This window comes from Oryx dammah, unplaced genomic scaffold, assembly GCF_014754425.2.
Source record: "Oryx dammah isolate SB20612 unplaced genomic scaffold, SCBI_Odam_1.1 HiC_scaffold_8, whole genome shotgun sequence".
NCBI lineage: Eukaryota > Metazoa > Chordata > Mammalia > Artiodactyla > Bovidae > Oryx > Oryx dammah.
This window is the reverse complement of record NW_024070192.1, coordinates 14,502,929-14,516,161: the sequence shown is the minus strand read 5'-3', so window position 1 is coordinate 14,516,161 and position 13,233 is coordinate 14,502,929. Positions and strand designations below refer to the sequence as shown.

The window sequence follows — 13,233 nt, the reverse complement described above, 5'->3', positions numbered from 1 at the left end:
GTATGGGTTGCTCTGTCTGGCTATATAGACCTGTAATATCTGAAGAGGCCAATTGAATGCACTCTGCTGGCCTGGCTGTCCACATCCCTTGAAGCAGCAGTTCAGAGCACGGTGATCACAGTCTGGAACTCTGAGTACCACTTCCCACTTAATATTCCTCTCTGAAAAAAAAGAATCCCTGCAATTGGAAGACACTTGAGGATGAAACTGTTAACACAGATACATCGTAGGCTGTGTCCCTGAATGTAGTAGACGTCTTAGTTTGATTATGTAGTTTGACATATTTCACTCAAGATCAGAAAAAAATTTTGAAATGTGATTTTTGAGTTTGTTCTGGTGAGTTTTAATAGCTACACTTAAACACTTGGTATTTTCTCCCAGAAGGGTGATCACTTCTCAGCCTCAAGACACATTTGATGTTGGTTGTAAACTTATTTCTGGTCAAGAGAGAGGCCACAGCAGGTTACTGGTAGTAGAAGATAGATGTCCCTCCACAGTAAGTTTACCTAGCGTTGTAGAATCTATAATAGTAGCATTCCTTTTAGAAGGGTGGCTCTCATACCTCTGTCTCAGCACATCAAACCATGTGCTTTGCTTAGATAAGAGGAACGTGGCTTCTTAGGTAAGCATTTTGGGTGACTTTGGTGTTTCGACTTCTGATAAAGAATAAAAGAATTTTTATTTCAGCCCGTGGTCTGGACATCCCTTCAATTAAGACTGTCATTAACTATGATGTGGCACGAGATATTGACACCCATACTCATAGGATTGGCCGCACAGGACGAGCGGGTGAGAAGGGCGTGGCCTATACCTTGCTGACACCCAAGGACAGCAATTTTGCTGGTGACCTTGTTCGGAACTTGGAAGGAGCCAATCAGCATGTTTCCAAGGAGCTCCTAGATCTGGCCATGCAGGTGAGTGACTGGACACACTTCAGTGATAAACCTTCACTATGCCAGAGGCAGGGAACAGAAACATGACAATAGCGTTGGGCAGGCAGCACTTACAAGGTACAGATTGGTACTGTGGGGCATTAAAGCTCATCTCATTTGCCTTCTCATTCTCTCAGCAGCATACATGTTGAAAAGCTATTCCTTTCTTGTGCTAAAATCTGTCCCTTGGATTTCTTCCTCCTTGCTGCATATCACACTTGTGAGCAATTTTACTGTCAAAGTTACTATTCCCCTCACTGCCCTTTACCCCAGTTTTTTCTGTTGGGGGCTAAAAATGTATGATGTCTTTTTTAAAAAAGCATTTCACTACTTCTCAGACCTTTGACTATACTGGTTGTTGATCCAAAACTGAGTGAGGCATTCTGCTGCATTAAATCTTGAGTCATCTTGATACACACAGTTCCCAAATTCCAGTGTATTTGGGATACATGTTCTGATAGTAGAGACTTCTGTGTTTTTCAGATTCATAGGTCAGCCTACAGAGCTGTTCACCCGTAATGCAGCTGAACTGTGGTCCTACTGCCCATGCTTCCCGCCCTGGGAGTAAGGGACCGGCATTTCAGGGGAGGGAAGAGTGGTGTTTCCTTCCCTCTCCTGGAGAGCCAGTCCTGAACTAAGGTTTTGAACCAGACCTATTTTGTCTTTGGCCTTTTCCTAGATCTCATTGTGTTTCAGGCTTCCTGTGCTCTCAGATTGATCAGCTTCTCTGATCAGCACCTTGCCACCTTTCAAGTACTTTTGACTGTAACTTGTGATAGTCAGATAAAGCTCTAAGCTCCCCTAGAGATTTTATGTATAGATTGTCTGAGAAACAGAAAATAAATTCATTTTCCATGAGGAAGTTAGAAATAGCCAGAGGAACTGCTCTACATTTGAAGTGTATTGTAATCATTTCCCTTCCTGGAAGCTCTGAAGGAAAAAAGGAGCAGTGAAAGGAAGCCTTAGCTAAAGGCTCCTGACAAATCTGATGGATTAAGCTACCAAAAAGAAGCTAATCTGTGGTTCCTGTGAACAGTTCCTCCTTTGCTGTAGATACATTGGCTAAAGATTCTCCCTCCCATTTAGTTTCCTCTTTGACTTTGTTCTCTTTCTCTGGGTGCCTCTTCCTCCCGTGACTTAACCTTGAATTGTGTTTGCTGCAGAATGCCTGGTTTCGGAAATCCCGCTTCAAAGGAGGGAAGGGGAAAAAGCTGAACATTGGTGGAGGAGGCCTGGGCTACCGGGAGCGGCCTGGCCTTGGCTCTGAGAACTCGGTGAGTGGAGACTAGAGCAATGTCCTTCAGGCTGGTCCTGCATCTTTCATGACGTTAGGACTATTCTTATTTACCTGAGTCTCAGTGAGTTCAAAACGCTGTCATCTGCTGACTTGAGTCAGTACAGTGCTGGTTCTTAATGTGACTTTATATTAAAGAAGTAACTGTGTCCTTGACTAAGTGTGCTCAGGAAATCAGTGTAGATTAGCATTGGTTCTCAAAGTGTGGTCCCTGGACCTGCAACAAATGCAGTCTCATGGCCCACCCTAGACCTGGTGAATCAGACTCTGGAGGTGGGGCCTAGCGGTCTTTCTACACGCCCTCCAGCATTGGCCTCAAGCCAGAGGGTTCCTCTAATTCAGCTGTATCTTGTAACTAAACGCACAAACAGTGCTACACTCGCTGGGAAATTGGTTCAGATACGAGAGCTAGCTTTTCTCACAACCCAAGTAACAAAAGCGCCCCCTGCCTGGCTTTCTTAACTTTTTTGTCACTTTGATTCTTAAACCAAGGAAGCAAGCTGTCAGTCTGTGTCTGGATCACTGTAGTTAGCTCGGTCTCTTGGTGAAGCAGTCTGTCCCCGTGTCACAGTGATGCCGCCGCCACGCATCGTGCAGGTGGTGGTGGTAATACCGAGCGCTTAGTATGTGCCCGGCCAGTTCAAGCAGCCACACACGCTAACTCAGGCTTCACAGTCACTCAGAGTAAATACAGCTGACACACTGAGGCACCCAGGGTTATACTGGGAAGCATTGAAGCTGAGGTTCAGACTCTTCAGGGTTTGGATGTAGAGCCTGAGCAGTTATGTATATGCTGCGCTGCCTTGTGGCCTTTTCAGCTTTAACATAATTTTTACACAATTACATAAATGTAATGTTTATGCCTATAAATAATAACAGGTGATCAGCTTTGGGCATAATCTGACCTCATTTCTTATTGTTAGGGTTGGTTCTCAGAAATAGATTTAATGGGTTGAAAGGCATAAAAAAAATCCCACACCTATTTCAGCTCCCTCTTGAGTTTCTAGCATATTGAGGCCCTTCTGTGGCAGTAGGCTTCCCTGCTTACTCTTCCTTTCTCATGATTGTGTTTATTTTTTAGGACCGAGGAAGTAACAACAATGTAATGAGCAATTATGAGGCCTACAAGCCCTCCACGGGAGCCATGGGAGACCGGCTGACGGCGATGAAAGCAGCTTTCCAGGTTTGAGATCAAGCACTCGGGCAGGGGTGAGGGGCACTGATCTTCCTGAGATGGTAGCTGGCCTTGTAGACTAGATGCTGGATCTCCCGAGGGCCTTGCGCCATTTTCAGTTCTGAATATAGGCTTACCTGCAGCCTACCTAGAGCTGCAGGTGTAGAGGCTGGACAGACCCGTGTCATCTCCTTCAGGCATGCTCAGGGCCCTCAACCTAAAACAGTTTAGTGTTCCCTCCCTGCTCTAACAAACATCAAGGTGCCAAGGCTCTTGTAATCTGGTTGAGAGTGATTGCTGTTTTTTTAGCTAAGACAAGTTTGCTTTTCTGTCTCTTCTGTACCTCCAATTAGCTAGCTGGGCCATTACATTTCTTAAACTTACTGTCTCACCCACTGCTGTTGTCTCTCTCTTAGTCACAGTACAAGAGTCACTTTGTTGCTGCCAGTTTAAGCAACCAGAAGGCTGGAAGCTCTGCGGCTGGGGCAAGTGGATGGACTAGTGCAGGGAGCTTGAATTCAGTTCCAACTAATTCAGCCCAGCAGGGCCACAGCAGTCCCGACAGCCCCATTGCCAGCGCCACAAAGGGTATCCCAGGCTTTGGCAGTCCTGGGAACCTCAGCAGTGCCCCGGTGACCTACCCTTCTGCCGGAGCTCCAGGGGTCAACAACAACACAGCTGCAGGGAGTAACGGCCGAGAAGGGACTGGGGGTGGCAATGGGAAAAGAGAGCGATATACTGAGAACCGGGGCGGAAGTCGTCACAGTCATGGAGAGAGTGGCAATCGGCATGGCGATAGCCCACGGCACGGAGATGGGGGTCGCCATGGAGATGGGGGTCGCCATGGAGAGGGATACCGCTACCCAGAAAGCAGCAGCCGTCACGCTGACAGCCGCCGTCATGCTGATGGTCATCCTCATGGAGAGAACAGGCATGGAGGGGGCGGAGGCCGACATGGGGAGAGCCGGGGTGCCAATGATGGTCGGAATGGTGAAAGCAGGAAGGAAAGTTGTAATCGTGAAAGCAAGATGGACCCCAAGGTGGACAGCCCCAAGGTGGACAAGATGGACAGCAAGACAGATAAGACTCCTGATGGTTTTGCTGTCCCTGAGCCGCCCAAGCGCAAGAAAAGTCGGTGGGACAGTTAGAGGGTATGTGCTGAGGTGTGAAGTCAGTTGTCTTTAACTTTATTTTTAGATTTGGTAACTAGGTGTCTCAGGGCTGGGTTGGGGCCCAAGGTGTAAGGACCCTGGGCCCTTAATGGACAGCTGGAGTTTGGAGACGTGACCCATTCACCTAGGGAACGTTTCAGGTCTTTTCTTAGGAAGCTGCTTTCGTCTTAGAGTCGGCAGCTTCTTTTGGCTCTGGGCGAGTGTCGTGAGGGGCAGGTGAGGATACCTTGGGAGAAGGGGCCTCACGGCACAACACTCACTCCAGGTTTATACTGTATGTAGTGCATATTTTTTACTAAAGTGTCACCTTAAAAACATCAACAAAATTTTCTGTGGCCAGGCAGTCCTCATTTGAGGCTGGATTGATTCTGCAGATCAGTCCTTGGAGGTGTTGGGGATGTGCACTGAAGCGCTTCTAAACCTCTGCAGGGGAGGTGGGGGGAGGGGAGAGGCCTGATGCTACATGAGAGTTGATGCTCAGGTTTCCCAGCCAGGTTAGTGTCCAGCCCTGAGACAGGAAGCAGCAGCCTGCCAGACCCAGAGGCCCTGCAGCTGAGCGGTAAAGGCGATCCTGGAAACAGGACTGCTCTGGGCCTAAACTGTTGCTAAATTTAAAATGAAAAAAAAAAAAAAAACCCAACAACAGCTTTTAAAGTGTCTTCTATTTCATTGTATTTTTTTTAACTTGCCACAATGGTAGAAAAATCTTTTGCTGAAATGATTTTGATGATTTTTGTTCTATCTTGTTTATAAAAGGAAAAGAAATATACATACTTCAAATTTTGTGACTTTGTGAGGGTTTCTTTAAGATGTGCATTCCCTTCTGCTTGCTCTAGTAAATGTTTTACTACTGGGACCTGTGGATTGCTCGTCATTTCTACTTCACCATGAGTTGGAACATACAAGTATGTTCCTCCTGGTTCTATTCAGATGATAATGGGGGAAAGCTTGAGAGAGCCACTTGCCCAGGTATAGGCTGCAATGACTGCCACTGTGGTGTGGAACTTCCCTTATGATTTAGAAGTGGTAAGACTCCTTGCCCAGTGCCCCACATCCTTCACAGAAGGGTTGTGGGCTCTGATAGCGCTGACGGCGTTTTTAGTGGGGCTTGGATGGGAGCCCTTTCTTCCAGTCGGTCAGTATGATGCCCCCCTCACTGCACAGGACCACAAGAGTACAGGTAGCTGGAACCTGTCTTTTCAAAGACTGAGGCAGGCAAGGGTGGGGCTGGCGCCAAGGAGGCCAGAAGGGGCACTGAACCCCTGCTCCTCACACAGTCCCTCAGAGGCCTGGTGGCCCCGCTCACTTCCGCTTGTGCTTTTTCTTCTGCTCCTTCCTCTGCTGCGCTCTTTGGTCCTTCTTCATCCTCGAATCCACCACCTTGAAGTGACCTCTGACCCCAGCTGGCCGGCGCACTTTGCGGCCCACACCTTTTTTGGCTACAACATAGGTGACCTGGCGTTTCTCTTTTCCAAGCCCGGCTTTCTTGTAGAGACTGTAAGCGGAAGACACAGGTTAGAGGCTTCCTGCTGCTCCCTGGTTCCGTGTACCTTTGTGGGTGACCCCCGGCCCCTCACCTTCGAAGCTGCGCCACTTTCTCCCGTTCCGAGATGTCCACCGTGTTAACCACAGCTTCTGCCTTCTTCTTAGTCTGCTCCAGCTTCTTGAGCATCTGTTGGGGGACCTCACAGTCAGGCCAACTTCTTCTCCTACCCCTGCCCAGCCCACCCAGCATCTCAGGCAGCCCCAAGCTCACCCTCCGTTTCTTTCTGGCCTTGGCCTCAGCCACTTTCTTGATGGGCCGTGCATTGATTTCCCGCCAGCATTTCCGGTAGTATTCCACTTCCTTCTTATCGATAGGCAACTGTCGTATCCTGTGCTGCTTTTCCTCCTGCACAAACCAGTCTGGAAGCTCCCCTTCGTCCTCATTGAACGTGTACCTAGGTGGAGAGAACACCAGATCAGGCTTTCACAGAAACCATCCCTTCCATCCCCTACCCAGGTCAATTCTCGTGACTTCCGGGCCCCTCACCGGCTGAAGGAGTCATCTATGAGGTCTCTCTTGGCTTTTTTGGAAGAAGCAATAACTGCACCTAGAGCAAGGCCTTCGGGGTCCAGGATCCGATGTTTCACTAGGGAGGGAAGCAGAAGGTCACAGCTCAGCCCGCAACACCCACATCTCCGGTGGCCTTCCCTCCCACTCAGTGCAGAGCTCTCACCTGGGTCCTCGATAGGCACCACCTCAATCCCATCGTCGTCCTCTGACTTAGGCCCACGGCCTCGCTTCTTCCCGTGCTGTGGTTTCCAGCTGTGCAAGAGGGGAAGGACGAGCGCCCATGTCCCACCGTAACCCACACCACCCAGACCCAACCCTAGTTCTTAGTTAAAACTGCCTGAGGAACTTCCAGAAACCTTGCCCCTCGGGCTGTACTGCAGATCACTTAAAAGAGAACCATCTGTATTCAGTTCTCCATCTCCAGCTCCCAGAGGATGGGCCAGAACCACGGGCTGCTCCTTGAGCCCTCCTGTCAGCCACCACCACTCACCTCTCCTCGTCCTCGCTGCTGCTGCTGTCACTGTCGGAGCTGCCGTCGCGCTCTTCCTCTCCAGGCCCAGGGGCGACCTCTGACCCCTTAGGAGCCCCCGCCCCCTTAGGGGCCTCACCCTGGCACAAGGGAGGCTTGTTTTCAGTCTCCTCATTGGAAGGCAGTGGTGGCGGCTGCTGCCCCTTGCGACGGCTCTCAAACAACAGCTGGGCCTGACTGATCTCCAGGGCCTCGTCGGCGTCGTCCTCAATCCCACTGAAGCCGTCCTGCGATGGGGGAGTCGTCAGGCACCCCTCTCTCTCCCGGGGAATGCCAGCCCTGGTCTGTCTCGGCCCCTAGCCTCTGCGTACCTTGGAGAACCACAGGCTGGCCTGTTCTTCCTGCAGCACTGCCTTTTCCTCCAGTGGTACCAACAGTGGATTCTCTTCTTCCTCCTCTTTATCATCTTCCACTTCAGCAAATTGTACACTGTAGCCCCAAGGTAAGTGGGTGTGTCAGGGCCCTAGAGGGCTTGCTGCCCCCCACTCCCACTGAGGACTTGAGCTGAGGGTGCCCACAGACACCTCCCCAGACACACACACACACACTCCTTACCACTTCTGGTCCTTTAGACTCTGAGGTTCTTTGACTCCTGCCAGCTCCTCTGGATCCAGGTCACTATCCAGAGATGCGTCGTCGTCATCCTCACCATCTGATATATAGATGTCATCTCTTGGCAGGTCAGACAAAAATGTGTCTGCAGCACTCATGTCCCCCTGCGTTACCTCCTCTAACAACTGAGGGACGGAGACAGAGGTCAAGGGCATGACAAGGAGCATACTGCTGTAGTCCTCCCTGTTCACCATCTTGGTTTAGTCTCAGCAACGCTAGAAAAACACTGCGGCAAGTACATTACCTCCTTTTATAGACAGGGAGGTGACGGGGTTAACTGTTTAAAACACCCCATCCTAGGCCACGTTACTCAGCGTTCTCTTCAATTAGTGAAAGGAACAGGTTTATGGAAAAGCACCCCATGGCCTAACTGGTGCCAAACTTGAAAATGTTTTGAAATCACTGGTTTTCAAATTATTCAGAAGGCACCTTATCACTGGAGAATATCTACAACTGTTGTTTCCGTTGAACAAAGGAGCCCAGCAACATACATCTAACAGGAAGAACTGTTTCACTTATAAACCACTTGTCAACTCCAAAATCTGTTCTCATGGCAAAGACAGCTATTTCCTGAGTTACACACCAGGAATCACACCTAACCATCTTTGTTTATTCCTTCCTAACACCCTAGTGGGTGGCTTCTATTAATGTCTTTTACAGAGGAGGAGACAGGCAAAGCATGCCAAAGTGGTGGTCCGCTCTAGGACCACCGTGCTCTCTGGCTCCGGTTCAGTGTGACCCGGCTGTTACCTTTCCACACAAGAGCCACAGAAGCTCATTTTATTTGTGATGCTGCTTTTACCAGGAAAAGCAGACTCTCTAGCATTCAGCAGAAAGCACCCTCCAACAGCCTAGTGCAGCCAGGTGCTGACTTGGTCTCGGTGAACTGAACAACACCGCCCCGCCTCCCTGAGGTGGACCCCCCAACACATGCGCTGGTAACCCAGCGACGCTGGCTGCATCGCCTATCACCTGATCTGGCAACGAGAGCCTTGTGGTTCTGATACTCTAGTTCAGCAAGGATAGATACACCTGCGTCACAGTCACAAAGCTTCCTTACCTACCATTATTTTAGGTGTGCGTCTCCTCCCGGCCCTTGAGATACAAGGCTCTTGTTTTTTCCCAGCCTCCCCTCACCAAGTCATTTATGGGCGAGGACAGCAACCACGAGCCATGATCATTCAGCGTACCGAACCAAAGGCCCCCACCTCCAAACACCCACACAGGTCCTCCCATCTCCTGCGTGGGCCCCACCCCGCCTCACCTGGTGACCCCGGATGGTACGCAGGGAGAACATGCCAGTCTCTCCCTCGTCCGCGATGGAAACCCCAGGAAGATCCATCTTCAGCTCCACGCGCTCCCGCTGCTTCCTCTGCTCGCGCAGCAGCTTCTTCTTCTTCCTGAGGGGCCGGGTTGAGGAGTCACAGCTGCCCAGCTCTGGAGATTCCCTAGCCAGGCCTTCACACTCTCCCGCATATTTGCCCACCAAGGGACTCGCTGTGGTGATCCCCCAGCTCCCCTCACCTCTTTAATTCTGCCACCTCCTGGGCCTTCATCTCTGCCAGGGTCCGGTTCAGCTGCTCCTCCTCCTCCTCCTCCTGAGACGGCTGTGGCCCAGTCCCGGCTGCAGACTCCTCCTCCTCCTCTCCTTCCTCTTCCTCCCCGGAGCTGAGGCTGATACAAGTGTCCCAGAAGCTGATTATCTCCACAGATGCCTCCGGCCAACACCCACTCAGCACCTGCCCTGGCTTAGCTCCCTCCTCACCTGATGTCCAGTGCCTTTGCTTGCTCTTTCAGCTTCTTGGCCACGTATCGCCGAAGCTTCGTTCTCCAGTTCAGCAGGGACCTGCCCCAGAAATACCATTCCTGACCCTGCTGTCTGGTTTACATCCATACCCCAAACCTCACGTGTGAGCCTCGTAAGTCCAAGGACTCAGGCCCCGACCCCGCACCTCCAGCACAGCAGCATCCTGTTCCCCAAGATCCAGCTCATGTCCCTCCCAGGCCTCCCCGCTGCCCTCGGGGCTCCCAGAACTTCTGCCCACCCGCAGCACGAACCTGAGCTCCTTGCGCCCCAGCACTTTGATGTCCTGACAGCACACCCGAATATCCTCGGTGGTGGCTGGATGCTGGGCCAGCTCTTCGTCGTCTAGTGAGATCTGTTTGGCGGGGAGAGGAGTGGGGAGATACTCAGGCCCTGTTTCCAGGTCTCCCCCACAGCCCTTGAGTCTGGGGACTCACTTCACTGGCTTTGGAGAGGAAGTCAACAGGGTTGGCAGCTCGGAGGAAGTCAGTGACGGAGGTTCGGTGATAGAGAGTGAGGTCGCCCTCAGCGTAGCCTTCAGCCTTAAGGGAAATAACGAAGGTTGAGCAGTCAGTCCCTTCCGGGCTGTCTGTAGGACCCACCAGGCCCAGCCTCCCCCAAGTTCCAGGACCTGAGAGTGGGCCCACTCCCTTAACACACCTTTGGCTTCTTCTTAGTCACCAATTCTGTAACAGTCTTGGCCTGAACTTCAACTTCCTTGAAGGCAAACTTGGGGTCAAAGAATTTACTGTCAACCTTGTCAGGAGCCAGGAAACCTAAGATAATAGGATTCATGAGCAAGTGTGCTTTGGTAGGTAGGAGACTGAATCAAGAGAACAAATGAAGTTACACCCACCCTGGCAGACTACAAAGATCTCCGCAGATTCATGACGAGAGGCTTGGGGCTTGGTGGCCTGGACGCGGCGGAAGAGCTGCTGGAAGATCCACAGTAAGGGCTGATAGTCACGGGAACGGAAAACCTTTGTGATGAAGCAGCCACCACGGCCCAGAAAGTCACAAGCCAAACGCAGAGCCATCAGCGTCAAATGGGCTGCGGGACAGAGATGGTAAGCTGAGGACTTCTGCAGCCTGAGAGGGCATGCCCGCCTCCACCCGTATCTCCACGTCCTCTGACCCCGGCACCTTGTGAGTAAGCATCATGGGCCCAGCTAGCCCCGACATTGGGGGCCCCATCATTGAGCACAACATCAACCTTCCAGGTTTTCAGCTCCTTCCTCAGGGCCTGCAGAGAAGGAAGAGATTACTACAACTGAAATACAGACATGGCTATGAACTGAATCACTGGTTCAGCCATCTGTCCACCCAATCATTTGTTGAGTGCCTGCCAAAGGCCAATTCCTGTGCCGTGGACAGGGGATACAGCGATAAGCAAACCTATCTGTCCTCGTGGAGCTTAGTTTATAGAGAACCTGCTGGAAAGGATTTCATGGAAATCTCTGCACTTCCTCTAATTCCAAAGACCTCTTTCCTGAATAAACAAAGGCTGGATGGACACACTGTCTTTTGGGCCTTGTCACAGAGATAATGTGAGGGCACTGCTTAGGGCATGGTCAACAGGAAAAACGTGCTTTCAGGGGCTCAGGGTGGTAAGAGGGATGGATGCAGATGTCTACTTATAAAAAGGATGGGAAAAAGAAGGTTCCTATTACCTGCCTACAGCGTTCTGTTGTGATGTCCTCCTGGAGGGTCACCACATTGGGAAGAGGCTTGATTGGGACCAGATCCACTCCTGGAAGAAAAGAGGGCAGAGGATTCCAAAAGGCTGCCTCAAGCAGGGAGGAAGGAAATGCAGAACCACAGTGTCTCACTCTCCCACCCCCCGGAACACCTAAGAGAGCCACCGGTCACTCACCCACAATAAGGCTGGATACAGGCATAAACTTGGCAGCTACTTGCAGCCTGTAAAAGAGAAGTAAAGATTAAAACACCCTCGACAACCTCTCCCTCTCCCTTGACAATCTGATCTCCCACCCCTAGTGTTGGGAATCTCTGGGACCTGGGACCTTTTGCTGCAGTGTTTGCGGTTGAACAAACAACTCAAGTAATAAAATACAAACAAACCACAAGTGACTAAAAATGACTGTATGCATGCCCAGCTGGGGTAAATTTTGGACAAGATACAAAAGACCAAAAAACAAACAAATCCACTGCCACTTATGAAGAGCTAGGAGCAAAAGCAGGGTTCTGCACTTGCCCCAACACTCACCATCACCAACAGGGTGAGCAAACCACCGAAGCCACTCCTAGGGCTGGGCTCCTAGACATACAGCAACCTTCACCCCATATAAAGAATCAGCTCACACCCCTCCAGGAGCTAGCAACCAAGGGAACGTGTTACTTGTTTTCATGCCCTCCTGCTGCAGCAGGGGCCCCAATAAAGCTCTGCCTGAATTTCCTGTCTGGCCCCTAATCAATTTCTATTGATTGAGGAAGGCAACAAACCCTGGTCTGGGAAAGATTGAAGGCAGGAGAAGGGGACGACAGAAGATGAGATAGTTGGATGGCATCACCAACTCGATGGACATGAGTCTGAGCAAGCTCCAGGAGTTGGTGATGGACAGGGAGGCCAGGTGTGCAGAAGTCAAAAGAGTCGGACACGACTGAGCAACTGAATGGAACTGAAGAACCCTGGTCAGTACCAGCCAAACGTAGGTACACGTTCTAAATCTTCCCTCCTGAAGCTTACAGTTCTGGGGAGTACAGAAATTTGAGGCTGGTATTACTGCATCCCTCCCGCCCCTCAACGCCAATTCTCAGTCATCCAAGGCTGGAACCCAGAAAGTTTCCATAAGGAGCGTCAGGTGCCAGGTGTTACCCACCATCCACCCGGTGCAGCGCACAGGTCCAGCAATGCTCGGGCTTTTTGCAGAAATTGAAAGCGGCGATTCAGCTGGATCAGCTTGAAAGCAGAGCGGGACCGGTAACCTGGAGGCGGCGACAAAATTCTGTAACAAGGTCCGCGAAGCGCTTTCCCAGCGGGATTTCTGCGGCCTCCCGACCCACTACCCCTTCTGCGGAAAAGAAACTCAATATTCGGAAAGCGGGGCGAACCGACCGAGGTCGGTGGCTCGCCTGCTCTGACAGCACGAACCCTGACTCACCGGTCTCCTTCGCCAAGTGATAGAACTTGTCCCTCCGGCTCTTTCCGACTTTGCTCTTTTTGCCCATGGTGTAACGTGGGGGCACCACTCAAGCGGGAGAGAAAGCAGAAGTTGGAACGTCTCTTCCCGGAGCACTAGATTCCGCTTTCCGTTTCCCACTCGCTGTCGCGGAGACACTCAGAGTCTTACTCGACACCACTCACGGGCAGCCAGCACCGTTTTCTGCACCTTGGAGAGGCACATGTGGGCAGCAAACGTACTTCCGTTTCCGCTTGCGTCGCTCGCGTCCCGGCTCCCAGTTTTCCGCCATTTAGAGCGTGGCCCCAAATATTTTCTCTGTAATCCTTCCCCAGGTTTTATAAGTTGGAAGCTGGCACCAGGAGAAATGGCGCCAAAACCGAATTTCTAGAGAGTAACTTTAGGAGTTCTGTGCCTTTTACACCAAAGATCCTGACCTAGAGTACCCCCGGCCCTCCCCTCACGTCCCTTGTTATTTGTTACCGTCCGTCCTCACACCCCGCCCATTGACCCGGAACTG

At 51.1% G+C, this 13,233-nt stretch overlaps 2 protein-coding genes across 4 annotated transcripts in view; one reads left to right on the top strand and one right to left on the bottom strand.

The window, feature by feature from the left end:
- Window positions 1-5,357, top strand: part of DDX42 (DEAD-box helicase 42) — a 33,814-nt gene extending 28,457 nt beyond the window's left edge. Inside the window, exons 14-17 of one of the 2 annotated variants that reach the window (XM_040244991.1) lie at window positions 688-914; window positions 2,096-2,206; window positions 3,308-3,409; window positions 3,817-5,357. In XM_040244991.1, the coding sequence (XP_040100925.1) occupies window positions 688-914; window positions 2,096-2,206; window positions 3,308-3,409; window positions 3,817-4,548 (1,172 nt within the window). In that variant the 3' untranslated portion in view covers window positions 4,549-5,357. The remainder of the gene's footprint in view (window positions 1-687; window positions 915-2,095; window positions 2,207-3,307; window positions 3,410-3,816) is intronic. The other variant, XM_040244989.1, reaches the window with a different exon arrangement.
- FTSJ3 (FtsJ RNA 2'-O-methyltransferase 3) lies at window positions 5,220-13,202 on the bottom strand. Of its 2 annotated transcripts, none has more exons than XM_040244992.1 (20): window positions 12,696-13,202; window positions 12,414-12,519; window positions 11,447-11,493; window positions 11,244-11,323; window positions 10,717-10,816; window positions 10,430-10,624; window positions 10,234-10,349; window positions 10,011-10,115; window positions 9,828-9,928; window positions 9,535-9,615; window positions 9,294-9,443; window positions 9,034-9,169; window positions 7,713-7,894; window positions 7,469-7,586; window positions 7,119-7,384; window positions 6,792-6,880; window positions 6,605-6,704; window positions 6,329-6,512; window positions 6,150-6,244; window positions 5,220-6,067 (listed from the first exon to the last, which is right to left on the bottom strand). In XM_040244992.1, the coding sequence occupies exons 1-20, from the start codon at window positions 12,760-12,762 to the stop codon at window positions 5,875-5,877; spliced, it is 2,511 nt and encodes an 836-aa protein (XP_040100926.1). In that variant the 5' UTR covers window positions 12,763-13,202; the 3' UTR covers window positions 5,220-5,874. The 2 variants fall into 2 exon arrangements, with proteins under 2 accessions (XP_040100926.1, XP_040100927.1); XM_040244993.1 differs by having other exon boundaries at window positions 6,792-6,882; window positions 7,124-7,384.
- Between the last annotated feature and the right edge of the window lie 31 nt (window positions 13,203-13,233).